The 13,296-nt window shown below is 42.0% G+C and overlaps 1 protein-coding gene across 2 annotated transcripts in view; it reads left to right on the top strand.

Moving 5' to 3' along the window:
* Positions 1-13,296, top strand: part of itpk1b (inositol-tetrakisphosphate 1-kinase b) — a 29,774-nt gene that overhangs the window by 13,550 nt on the left and 2,928 nt on the right. Inside the window, exons 4-11 of one of the 2 annotated variants that reach the window (XM_037071307.1) lie at positions 268-393; positions 3,428-3,545; positions 9,984-10,082; positions 10,303-10,343; positions 10,576-10,741; positions 11,596-11,649; positions 12,437-12,504; positions 12,594-12,756. In XM_037071307.1, the coding sequence (XP_036927202.1) occupies positions 268-393; positions 3,428-3,545; positions 9,984-10,082; positions 10,303-10,343; positions 10,576-10,741; positions 11,596-11,649; positions 12,437-12,504; positions 12,594-12,756 (835 nt within the window). The remainder of the gene's footprint in view (positions 1-267; positions 394-3,427; positions 3,546-9,983; positions 10,083-10,302; positions 10,344-10,575; positions 10,742-11,595; positions 11,650-12,436; positions 12,505-12,593; positions 12,757-13,296) is intronic. The other variant, XM_037071308.1, reaches the window with a different exon arrangement.

A 13,296-nucleotide genomic window follows, 5' to 3' on the forward strand; every position in this document is an offset into this window, starting at 1 on the left:
AAGTACCAGTCTGTACATGGCATTACGGACGAATAGTACTTTATTATTTTTCATATCATTATTATTGAACATTTGTACCTTTATCACAGTGATGTATCACTGCAATTTATAAATGAAGTAAGAGATAAAAGGCAGTGTTCTGCAGCTTTTCTTTTCTGTCATTGCTGAAGTAAACCATTTTCTCAAGGCAATAAATGAATACTTGACTGTTGGGTGGACTTTTTTTTGCAACTTACCCTTTGACCATGGCTGTCCTTCTCTGCTTAGCTGGACCTGAGCCAGCCTCTGGAGGAGCAGGGTCCGCTGGACGTCATCATCCACAAACTGACTGATCTCATATTAGAGGCCGACCAGAATGACTCACAGGCTGTGCTACTGGTGCAAAGAGTACAGGTATGCATCTATGCCTTTCCTTGTTTCACCTGAGGATTAATATGTGACATATAGAATCATTCTATATCATTATGTGGTGATATGACATAAGTGTTGTCTATTCCTGGCTTGGTTATTCCTGGTTATTTCAGTCAATTTGATATAATTTCCAAAGTCAACAGACTGTTCTGTTTATTATAATACTTGCCAAAAAATACTGTGATATTGTTTTAAGGCCATATCACCCAGAGTTGTACACAGTATTTGAAAGTGTTGTGCTTAACCCCCCAAACATTTACTGGTTACACCCACTTGTCTGAAATCTATATTTGTTCACTTCCTGCGCATGACCATGCAATCACTTTTAACAGTAGGGCAGCGCAGCAGCACTGCTACAGACACCAAACATTTATGTATAACAGAAATTCATGTTAATATGTCCCACATCACAGAATCACATGGGCTCACACTGCACAATCTTAGCACAGGGCTATTGTTAGCCCCAGAATAAGAGTTGACCTTGTGATAATTTAGCCCTTTTTCTCACACTTTATTAACCCAGGATTAATCCTAAATCTAGGGCTAAACAATTCACACTATACTTCTAATAACCCTGGGTTAAGTGCCCATTAGAGCGCACAAATAATGTTTACATTCAGGAATTTTGTTTGAGTACTACTGTTTACTTTTGGGTTTTTTTAAACTAGAACCTTTTAGCCTAGTGTTTTGTGTTCAGTTTTCTGGGTATAAACCCCTGAAACCCAGGGCTAATCCTGCTCCGGAGCGGGGCCAGTAAACCCAAGGCTAAAGTCAGGGTTTGCCCACTTCAGATTGTGGTAGTGTGAAAGCTCTCTTAGCACAGGGCTAATTGCAGTGTGAAAAGCCCTGTACAGACAGGACAAAGGTCCATAACTGTAGCTCCAGGAGCATGCAGGTTATCAGTAACCATATTTGAGTGTGTGTGGTGACTCAAAAAACCTGAACACTGTCACTCAAAGTACTTAAAGGGTTTTTCTTATTCCTCCTGAAGTGACAAAAATCTCACATGGACAGCAGGTCACAGCACTGTGAACACACTTCAGAAAGCTGCTGTGCAGCTCCGTGTCTGTGTATTCATTAATTTGGCAGTGCTATAAATGTTGTGAAAATGAATTAATTTTCACCAGCTCCCTCTCTCGTATATCTTATCTATCTCTGTGTCTGTGAATGACTCAGAGTGGCTGTAATCATGATCAACATCACACAATTCTGTCAACATGCTCCTGACTGCTCATTTAGAAAGGACAAACAAGATATCAGTATGGAGCAATCATTTAAAAAGCAGAACCTGGTTAATATTAACTTTTAATATTAACATTTGCACACATTTATGATAGGCAATTGCGCCCCCATCAGATGCTGTGCAGTGTCCAGAAAGTGGCCTGATCACATCTAGCACTAGCCTGGTTTTCTTTCAGGCATATTACAAGTGAACCCTGTCTCCTGCACTTACAGTCTCACCTAACACAGGCGCACACCCAGACCAGGATGTGCTGACTTATCGAAGATTTTGAAAGTAGCATTGTCAGCTATCATTAAAAATTGTAATGAATTAAATGGGACTGTCAGGTGTGCCATATGCTAATAATGATTGTGAATTTTAGTTGCTGCCATATAGGTGTTGTTAACTGAAATTAACCTAAATTAAGTTTCTAGTCTGGGAGGCTTGCTCTGTGATCCACAACCTAGGTTACCCAAGATAATGTATCATATCACACCCATTTGGTAAAACCCTAAATTATTTTCCTCTTCAGGGTTGGATGGCTGTGGCATTGCAGATCATTAGATCCTCTGCTGACCATATTTTCTGAGGCTTTGAACTGTTTTTCCCCCCCTATGGAAACAGATCTACCCAGAAACGCAGAAAAATCACAGCCCTAACACTTACGCTCTTACACACACACTGACATATGTCTGGCTCTTTTCCTCCTTTAACACCTGCTGGCCAGTGCTCATCTCCCTCTCATCTCCCTCTCTTGTCTGTGTTTAAATACATTTCTTCCTCTAAGACGCAGACATCAGCAAGTGACAGTTCTTATCAGCAGAGTATTCCTCTAAACTCCTGGAAGATTAAGATTGGATTTATTTTTTGGCAGCAGCATGTTAGACTTACATAACTACTCAACTGGCTTTGATCACCATTGCCTGTTAGATCCTGGCAAATCCTACAGATGGGTCCTCCATGTCCAGGCAAAGGCATTTGAGTGCGTGTGTGTGTGCGTGCGTGTGTGAGAGATGTCCAGCACTGCTGTGTGTGTTTAATTTCATGCAAATGTGTATGACAGTGGAGCCGTGGTGTTTTAAAAGGGCCGAGATAGGAGCAGACAGGCTGTTTGTGTAATGTACAGGCCAGCCAGATCCACCTGACAGCGTTTGTGAGTCAGTAAGAATTGCTCGGAAGGAAGGGCTGGCAGAGAAATCCACAGAGCAAAGATGGGAGTGTGGAGAGCACAGAGAGCTGCAAAGTGTAGAGGAGGTGGTATGGGGACAGAGGCAGAGGAGAGCCGACAAGAGCAGAGGAGAGAAGGGGAATGCAGTTATGTAAAATAGCAAAACCTCACGCTGACCTAACAGCCGGCCATGCAGAGATGTAGTGATGTAACCTACATAGACCCTGCTGACATGCATCTCATGCGCTCCAGCTCACACATATACTATGTGAGGTATGCTGACCCTTCACCTCAGTGTTTTGTTGTTGTTTTTTATTACATTTCTAATCTGTATGGATGTATTTGTGTGTGTCATGGCAGAAGGTAGCATGTGGTATACAACCCCATTTTGCTCACTTTTTATGCTCTAATAACACACACATTTTCCCATTAATTTCCATCACAGATGAATGTGAAAATTATTTTTATGATCAAATTGCCTCCCAGAGTGCTCCGTGTTTCTGTGTGTATCTGACTTGGTAGTTCATAACCCAGTATATGATGTATATATGAATAGATGTTCACATAGGAAGTGATTTTAATTATTCATTTATTTTATCAAAAATGTTTGTGTCTCTGTGTTTCAGGACTACATTGACGCCCACCCTGAGACCATCGTCCTGGATCCTCTTCCAGCCATCCGGACTCTGCTGGACCGCTGCAAGTCCTACCAGCTCATCCACAGGATAGAGAGTTGTATGCAAGGTAGGATGTTTCATGTTACTTACATTTGCACTTATGCACAGAAATTTCCCACTGACTGGCTTAGAGCTATCTCAGAAAAAGTATCTATGTCATACAAGAGAGAAGCTTCGATTTTGCAATTATTGTAAAGTTGCAATAAGTAAATTGTGTAGGGGAAGAACTTGCAGTACTTTAAATACAGTTTCAAACTGTTGATCAGTGACGTGTGGTGACTAGTGAGGGAGCAAAGTCCAAATGGAGGAAGCTATGTCGCAACATCCAGTGGCTGCAAATGCATTCGATTGAAAATAACAGTTTTAATGTCTTCACTATGTCACCAAGCTTTCAGTACATCTTATTACAGAAGATGTGCAAATTAAACACTCAGTTGTAAGTTTATTAGGTACACAAATCTAAAACTAATGCAGTCGAATACATTAGTCCTACAATAAATCCTACTGTCATGAAGTTTATAATGTTTAGTTTTGGCTGAAACTGTTGTATAGATGTGTTGATTCAACTTTATGGCCAATTTGGCAGCTACAGTTCTAGTGCTCTTGAAATATCGTGCATTATACTGAGAAGTGTTTCTCATTTTTTTGCCCCATCCATTCATATTAAGTCACTTGAGTCAGTCGGTAGAACAGTTTCGGCAACAAACAAAAATAGACTCCATTAGTTTTAGCTAGTTCACCACCAACTGTCAACTGAATGTATTTTGCAGTGACTAGGCATTTACTCTGTATAGAGTCGTTATAGAGTTGTGTGTAATCATGAGTTCAAACAAAGCCAGCATATTAGCAGCTTTGTAATGTTTACTCAATAGTCTATAAAAGCAGAAGTTGTCTAAAATAATAAAGGAACTGTTGAGTCAGTGAACACTGCTTACATTGCGTGTGTAATATTATTAAAAGGATAAAGTTATGATAACTGCAGCTTGTCTGTCTTTCCTCTTCACTTCCAGAGGGGACACATAGATAACACATGACAGCGCTGTCGCCCCTCGCTTGAATTATGTTACACGATGCTTCCGAGCAGATGTTTAATTCTTGCCGGAAGAGCACTATGCTGATATCATAATTCCTCTCCTCCCTTCCATGCGACAAAAGCACCTCTTCGTTTCCTCCTGCCTGAACCCAGTTTGAACTTGGCTCTGTGTGTTTCTCACTCAAAGACCAGAGCTTGCCTTTGGGTCGGTCGCAGAAACACCTTGCTCTGTCGCCGAACCCATAAACGAATCAGCAGCAAGCAAAGTCTTCTGACTGGAGGCAGAGAAATTCGATGACGACAGGAGCACATTCCCTACCCACGCGCACTGTAAACACACCTGTGACTCATCCACATTTCCTTTACCCCCATACATGGCAGGGGACATAAACCTTTTAAGTATTACTTTACCACAGTCCATGACTCCATGAGGGGCTGTAGTGTGGTGTCGGAGCAGAGGATCAGAGGCATTTCAGCATGTCGGCAGCAGTGTCATGAGCTCCTTAAAATAGAACCGCGAGAAGACGTCTTTTTATACAAACCGACATGATGGCTGTTACGTAACAAAGAGTATAAGCTGCATCATTCACATACTGTGTGTACTCAGTTTGAAGAGGAAGATGGCTCACTGGCTGAATTTATATTTTCACCACTCTGCTTCAATTAATGCAAGTGGTGCTCTCACACTTTGGCCTGCATACCAAACCTCCCTGACAATTGTTGGTTGGTCGGTTGTCGGTTTAGACATGAGCGTGAATTGTAAGCCATTATAATCCCACACCACACCACTGTGATTGTAGAGAAAACAACATGTGGATGAATTAACTGGGTTAAGGTTGGTGTCAAATGGAGGATGGTGTGAGAGTGTGGAAAGTATACCTTGCTTTCTTAGGCATGGCCACTTCCTACTCCTTATCAGCGCAGACCATGGAGTCCTGGAGCAGCTGCCAAGGCAACCCAGTACTAAAAGGCCATAGAGAGGCTGCTGTGCTTCAGTCTGCATGACTCAGAATAGTTCTCAATTGGAGGAAGCACTTGAGGTAACGCTTGTGCTTTCTCTGGAAAACCTTTTTTTATCACTTGAGTGGTCGCCTGATGTTTAATGGCCCAAGTCACAGTAAATTTATCCGTTCTGCTCCAAATTGTTTAGATTAATATATACTTAAGTGCATGAATTAGCCCGTCTTAATGTTATCTTTGATAGAAAATAGCCAGGCCACTCGAGCGCTAATGTATCAGTCTCACTGATTCTTAGCTGTGCATATTGGAACTTTCCGTCTTGGTTTATGATTCCAGAGCAAGGTAACTGTTTATGTTACTTAGTGGAATCCACGGGTTCCTATGTATGCTGGACTTTTGATATCTTGGACTGTTTTTGTAGACAGAAACCGTCGTCAAGTCAACTCCTCTATAAAACGAAAGCCTCCGTGAATGTTTTAAAGCTTACCCCTCTCCATCTCACAATAAAGGAATTCTCCTGAATAGAAGCGGATTCCTCGGGATCAAACTGAAACCTTTCTCCGTTTCTTTGCGTATAAAGCAGACTGTTTTGAGATCCCTGCATTATAGCATTAATCCACACCTCTGCAAGGACCAACAGTACAAGTGTCTCGTTTATGCAAGTGATCAATTTTTTAGCATATATGCAGCATGAGAGACAAACACTGAGACACTTAAAAGCTCGTCCAAGTCCAGTGAGCCAACTTGGTAGACAGGACTGTTCTAACTTGAGTGTAGGATTTCCTGCCTGACGGATACAATAAAACATTGTCACAACCATTAAATAAATGAATATCTCCTCAGTAACGGATTTGTCTTTTGTGAGGAAAACAATCAGATTTTTCTTTTCAAAATAAATGACTCATAATTGTAATTGGAGCATAAGCCTCTTAGAGCGCGATACGGAGAATGACATTACTCTCTCAGGGCATAGCCATGTTTGGAGTTCAATTTAAAATATTGAAAATGCTGCTGCTTTGCCTCGGGGGAGGGGACGACAGCACGAGAGGATGCAAGGGTTTCTAGGAAACAAGCTCTAAATAGCAACAGGAGAGTTCCACCTAAACAGCAACACACTTAATAAAGCTTAATGTAACTTGGCTGTCTGTTGATGCCCCAACCCAGAGGGGAGATGTGCTCTGAATCTTAGGTGTTAGAACAGGCCTGTTGAGGAATTTCTCTGTTAATCTTCATGCACGTCAGTCACTGCCTATAAGTATATTATTTGCACACATGAAAATGATGTGACAGAAGATGAGGTGCAGTCGACGTCCAGATGACATAAAAGAAGAAACAAATAGAGCAGTGTAACTGGATAATGACATTTAAAAAAGCATCTCATCGCAGAGTCCCGTAAACGTCGTCCTCGGCTCCGCTGGGTCTGCTGCGAGCATGCAGTGTTTAGACAGAGCCACAGATTGATCCTCTTCCCCACCCTCCCCTCCATCCTCTCAACCTTAAAGTGTCAACCAGAGCCAAGCATGCACGCTATTACAAACTTGGCCACACTCTCCTATCCACCATTCCCCCGTCTCTTTATTATAAATCCTTAACTTGGAGCTCAAAATGTTTTCCATTTGACAAGGTTTAGGTCTTTTGATGGTGTTTTGTTTGACAAAATTTAACGCCATCGGTCTTTGGGAATACAGTGATGTAATGGGGATATTTTCCCTACCAGCCTTTTTTTTCTGAAGGACATTATGTTGCTATTTCTGTCCCGGTAAAATAACATCAGTATGACGAGCCTGGCTGTAGCCAGTGAAGAGATGACTGATGGGTAACCCTCCAGGCTTCCCGCTCCCAAATGTGACTGGATGCAGAGCCAACACTGGAATAATTCCAGCTGTGCAGAGAAAGGTTACAGAGCACAGAACAAGAACAAGTATCTCCCTGTGAGGAAGAAAAGGAGTATTCTGTGTTTGTCTGGCATGTGAAGGCAGGAAATAGAAGCACTTAAACCAAGCTAAATCGTTTTTCACCTTCTTTTAAGACACAGATCTGTTCCTTTTTGAAGTAAAAATAAAGTGTTCCAATTAGGAAATTAGTTTTGTACATACTGGTCAAAGCACATGTTCAGCCACAGCAGAGCAATGTCTTATCTCGAGGGCACATAAACAAGGCGGATACTTGAAGGATTAGCCCAGGTTCGTATGTCTTAGGACTTATTTCCGCAGCTGTGGTCAACAAAGTTGAAATAAAGTCAGGCGATCAGGCTGCTCAGCCAGATTATCTTAAACTCTTTGGAACAAAGTAAAACACACTACCAGAGGAAGGTGCATGTCATGTGGACCAACTTCTCAAATTTGCACTCCCATCCCTGTGACCACAATCCAGATCTAGTTGTCAAACAGTCTGTTTCCACCAGAAATGATGTTAAGTCAAAAGATGTGTGTCCTCTTAATTAACAAACTTTCAAACAAAATGTGAGGTGAAGATATTCCAGTATGTTATAGTGAAACAGTAGTATAGCCAAAACAGAGTTTAGAAAAAACAGCATTAGAAAATGGAATCAAAATAGTTGCCAATTGATTTTCTGTTGATCAGTGAACTACATCCTTCAGCACCACTACAGTATTATTTTACCGAGAGGAATGATATGTCTCCCTAGTCGTTTCACCATCTTGCAGCACGATTACAGTAACTCTGGAGACTGCTGCTTTATCACCTCCCACAGCAGCAGCTGTGGCTGATTTTCCTGGAACCTGTTCCGCAGCTTAATGTCACTTAAGAAGTTTCAGTGATAACTTTTGGGCTTTTATAAGCCTTTTTTTCCTCGTGCACCCGCTTTCACTGAGGGGTTTTCCAAAAACCTATGCTGGGTATCTGCCCTATCTGGCTGCTGTGGGGGCTGTAAATGTCTGTGGGGCCCAGTGTACACTCATAGTTCAGCACTCAGCACTGGAGTAAATGTAGGCAAATGAGATTCTCCTGACCTCAGCAGTAGCGGGAGCAGAGAGCCCTGCCGCTGAGGCCCGCAAGCACACAAAGACCGGCGTATTCCTATTGTGTTTTTGTCATTAGCAATTTGCCAGCTCTTGGTTTGGCCCCCTCACTGATTTCCTGTGGTGATATCTCCAACCAGCTGCCTTATCACCCCCACGTACCTACTGTAGAGGGGAAATTACTGAAGGCAGAACATTAATATAGAGGCGACCTGATATGGTGAAGTATGTTAGAGCTGCAGGATGTTTGTTATTTTCAGTCTTATCGGAACTGACTGCTACAGGATGTGATGTCAAAAATATGATGTAAACAAACACGATGTGATGTGAAAACTTGGTGGATACGGGTGAGAAATAGATTAGCTGATGGAAAGAAAATAAAGTTCCAACTGTTTTGATTATCAGTTAAAGGGGTTCTGTTGAACTTGTGTGTTGTGCTGTAAGCCGGTCCTTAGTTTGTGTTGGCAGACTTCATTTCTAAATTAACATTAGCTACTGTTGCTTTCTGTTAGCTGAGCAGAGAAGAGGCTCTGAGATGAGGCACTTGAGAACATGCATAAAGTCACATCCTTTTGACTGTAGCGGAAAATACGACCCAAGTCCCACAAAGAAATCCACATTAAACCACTTCAACAAATCATCCACAGGCTTGTATAGACGGAGAGAATTTGTTGGACAAAAAAGCTATTTTAAAACATCACTTTGGGCTTTGCAGTATCTGATGAGCATTTTTCCCAGACTAAATGATTATCTGATGAACGGCTGAATGTTTGACGTGCCCTCAGGTATGATCAAGCTTATGTTGTGTAATTACATGTGGGTGTTTTTTTGTCTTCTGCTGACAAATGAGCAATACATCATGCCTGTCAGTCAGGTGATGTATGTGATGACTGTGTAAGGTCCTCAGCTGGTATGACTTGTCTATAGTTCCTCATGAGATTGTGTCTTCCTGTATTTCAGTATTTTCCTGTGTGTGCTTTTGTGTGGGTGTGTGTGTTGTTGGGGAGGAGCAGAAGGGCCTGGCAGCTCTCTGCTTTATTTATTTGGACAGGAGTCATTTGTTCCCCTGGGCCTCAGATGGCCTCTGCTGTGTTTGTTGTCTAAACCCATCACAAGGATGAAATATAAATATATAAATACATGACCAAATTAAGTTAAATAAGGTGTGGCTGCACATGTGACAGACTCATCTGCTCCCCTTGCCACGACAGCTCTCAAGCATTTTTATGCTCAGGCTACAGTAAGATGTGCTGCCCTCCATTAATAGACACATATATCAATGTCAGGTAAAGCATGGACATTTTACATCAGTCATTCAATTTGATTGATATTAAAATTTGTCAAAAAATTGCAGCCCAAGTATAATTCTTATATTCCCTACTAGTACACACTAGTGAAACTATCAAAAATTTATTCTCCAATGTTATTTTCAGTTCGACTTCCACTTTTCGTGACCTTTTTAAGAGTATTTCCTCTCCAAGTCTTAACTCTACCAATTCCCACCATCTTCTTCTCCTTCTCTTTTCATTAGATGAGCGGATTTGCTCTCCTCCATTCATGGTCCTCAACACAGATTGTAGCCCAGATGTGCTGGAGCAGATCAAGAGGCAAGGACTCACATTCCCCTTCAGTAAGTTTTTTGTTTGTTTGTTTTTTATCAGTCATCCTCTCTATGTCAAAGATTAAAATGTTCTTTTAACCATTCATTGTACTCTTTACAGTGAGACAGGTAGTAGAATTAGAGTGTAAGAAAAGAACTCTGCCATTGTCACTACTGCTTTCAAGTTTTGTAACAAGTTAGGTTACCTTGCTAACTTCTCTGTTTTTCCCAACCTCTGTCACTCCCTCAGTTTGCAAAACACGGGTGGCTCATGGAACCAACTCCCACGAGGTAAGAGGCCACGGGGCCAGAGGTCAATCACACCCTCCACAGTTTGCTTTGTGTAAATGTTAACACTTGTCCAGTCACAGGATTGTCCTTTAAGTCCAAACAATGAAATCAGATAAGCACTGAAATCAATACACCTGTCAGGCTAAATAAATAGTCCTCATACCACCACATTCACTGTGTTACTTTAACAACACTGGAATAGGTGTGTCATTTTACTGTGTTCTGTCATCAGATGGCCATTATCTTCAGTGAAGAGGACCTGAATGACGTGAAGCCTCCCTGTGTCATCCAGAGCTTCATCAACCACAACGCAGTGCTCTACAAGGTGTTTGTGGTGGGAGATTCCTACACTGTGGTGGAGAGACCCTCACTGAAGAACTTCCCTGCTGGACCTGCAGGTGAGGAGGGAGGGAGAGAGAGAGAGAGAGAGAGAGAGATGAATGAGGAAGCCCAACGACTGCTACAAGCCACACTGGCCAGACAGTACAAGTTGCACAGCTTCTCCAAATTAGCCAATAAAAGACCTCATAAAATGGCTTTATAGTCCTTGCGATTGGTCCTTTTCTCTCTTTCGAGAGATACAGCAGGGTGCAATTGAGTCCTGCCCTGTTGGTACATGCTGTTGAAAACAAACAAGAAGAGCAGTGTTTTTTCTCCATAAACATGTCAGAAGCCTTATCCATAATGCAGCCTTGAATACAGGGTTGTCCCCAGACATAAGAGACACCAGTATTTGCATGCGATACGCTGGAGGCCCTCATGCAAACCAGGCTTCACCATCAGTACTGTTAGTCTGCTTTGTGTAACAGAGAGAACAGTTGCTTTCAGCCTGGAATGCTGAGTGGTGCAGCAGGAAAGCACGGCCACTGTCAAACACAAAAGCAACATACCACAGTGTTACATCTGTGCGGCCTGGTGCTGTACACCGTGTTTTAGATATCTAGAAAGTAGAGGGAATAGGCTGGTTGAATATTGTTTTTAATTAATAGTTAGTAATTTCATAGATTTACTTTTAAGTCCATGGGAATTAAAGCAACAAATTGCAACGTCCTTGAGAAAGATGGTCGTATCCCCAGATCCTTGAATACTGATGCTTTGGGTTGATCAGCTAATGTTTGTGACATCCACCCCTAATGAATGAAAAAGGGTGAAATGTGCAGATATAGAGAGGTAGAGGTTAATGTGTGGAAAGAGCCTGTGTTCAAAGCCGATTAGCATTGCTCTTCTTATTCACCTTGCTTGCTGTTTACAGGTTGGTCATCAGTGACATCTAGTGACATCTGGCTTCACTGTTTGCATCCTAAATGTAGGCTCCGTCCGTCTTCTTCCTCCCTTAAGAACCCTCTTTGGTTAAGAGGCAGTCGTGTGTGTTTCCTTGGGTCTTTGCTTATTTTACGCATTCCACAATGTTCACATCCTATGCTTTGTGATCTTTTGTTGTGCTTACATCTCACTCACTTGTGTTACATTAACTCCTTGATTTGATCTTCCGAATGCCCAATCTCCCTCTTTGTCATGACGCTAAGAGCAAGGTGTGAGAGATATCTTCCTTGTTTCTTCTCATGCTTCTGTGATGTTTAACTGATCTTGCATCCAGTCTGGGAATGCACATTCTCATCTGTGCAATATTTTATTTCCACGACCCTCTATAAGCCCGGGGGCATATTTATTTGGACAGTGATGGAATTTAGTTTTTCCTCTCCTCTCCCCAACCATCTCCCTTCCTTCTAACACTCTCAAATGTTAATCACTTCAATGATAACAAATAAAAGGGGACAATAAATTTTGTGGTTCTTCCTGTCACATTTATCATGGCTTCAAAGAAAATCTCAGCTTACATGATGTTTTGCACTCAATCATTTGACATGGTTATGCCTCAGAGGGTTTAACGTTCAAAAAGGTAAGGCTAAGGTGGTTCAGTTTTAGGTTCCAGTTGCTTTGCCAGCAGCAAAGACAGAACCAGTTGAGCTTTGCTGCCACCTAGTGCCCAAGGAGAGAAATGTTTACAGATGGCAACACTGGGAAAGCATGACGTGTTGTTATAGTGCTTTATAATCTTTTTAAACCTTTTTCCTCTGTTTTCTGCTTTTCAGACAGGAAAGCAATTTTCTTCAACAGCCACAACGTTTCCAAACCAGAGTCATCCTCAGACTTGACTACGGTATGTCCAAATTGTCACTGACTGCCATCCCTCGTGACATAAACAAGCTTTTGTCGCTGATGTGCTTTAATATTTTCCATTAATCTCAGAGAGAGAACGTAGAAGGAGTGTCTCAGCCACCCAATGATGATGTCATCAGAGAGTTGTCCAGGTCACTGCGGCAGGCGCTCGGCGTGTCCCTGTTTGGTATCGACGTGATCATCAACAACCAAACAGGCCAACATGCCGTCATTGACATCAATGCATTCCCTGGTAGGTGCAGCCTCCCATCCGCAGGGGTGGGATCTGTTTTATTCAGACTTGTTTATTTTACAGCAGATAATGAGCTTCACAAGCCTCTTTCTGTGCTGACCCAGTTCTCAAGTGTCACCCTTTCTCACTTGTCTCAGGTGAGAGACTCACTGATATCTTTGTGTCCTGAGGGCAAAACATGCACCAGGCCTCTGTCGCTGTGTTAACCTGAAATGCACTCACAGGATAAACATTTCTACTTTTGTACAGCAACTGCTACACAACAATTTCTAGAAAGATAAAGTTCCATCTTATCTTAATACCAATGATTAGCTCTGTCATCTCCCATGACATCGTCTCATGACCCCTCAGATTTATCCTGTGACTCTTTATATGGTTCTGAACACAGGTTGGGAACTGAAGGACTAAAGCTCGATTTTGCCAAATTTGCAATAAGATTACAACAAACGTGCTTCGCTTATCCCGCTCCAACAGCCAAACGAGATATGAAGATTTTGTGAATTTATTGCATAGTTCCAGATCTCTGAATCAATAAAATGT

This window comes from Acanthopagrus latus, chromosome 16, assembly GCF_904848185.1.
Source record: "Acanthopagrus latus isolate v.2019 chromosome 16, fAcaLat1.1, whole genome shotgun sequence".
NCBI classification, from domain to species: domain Eukaryota; kingdom Metazoa; phylum Chordata; class Actinopteri; order Spariformes; family Sparidae; genus Acanthopagrus; species Acanthopagrus latus.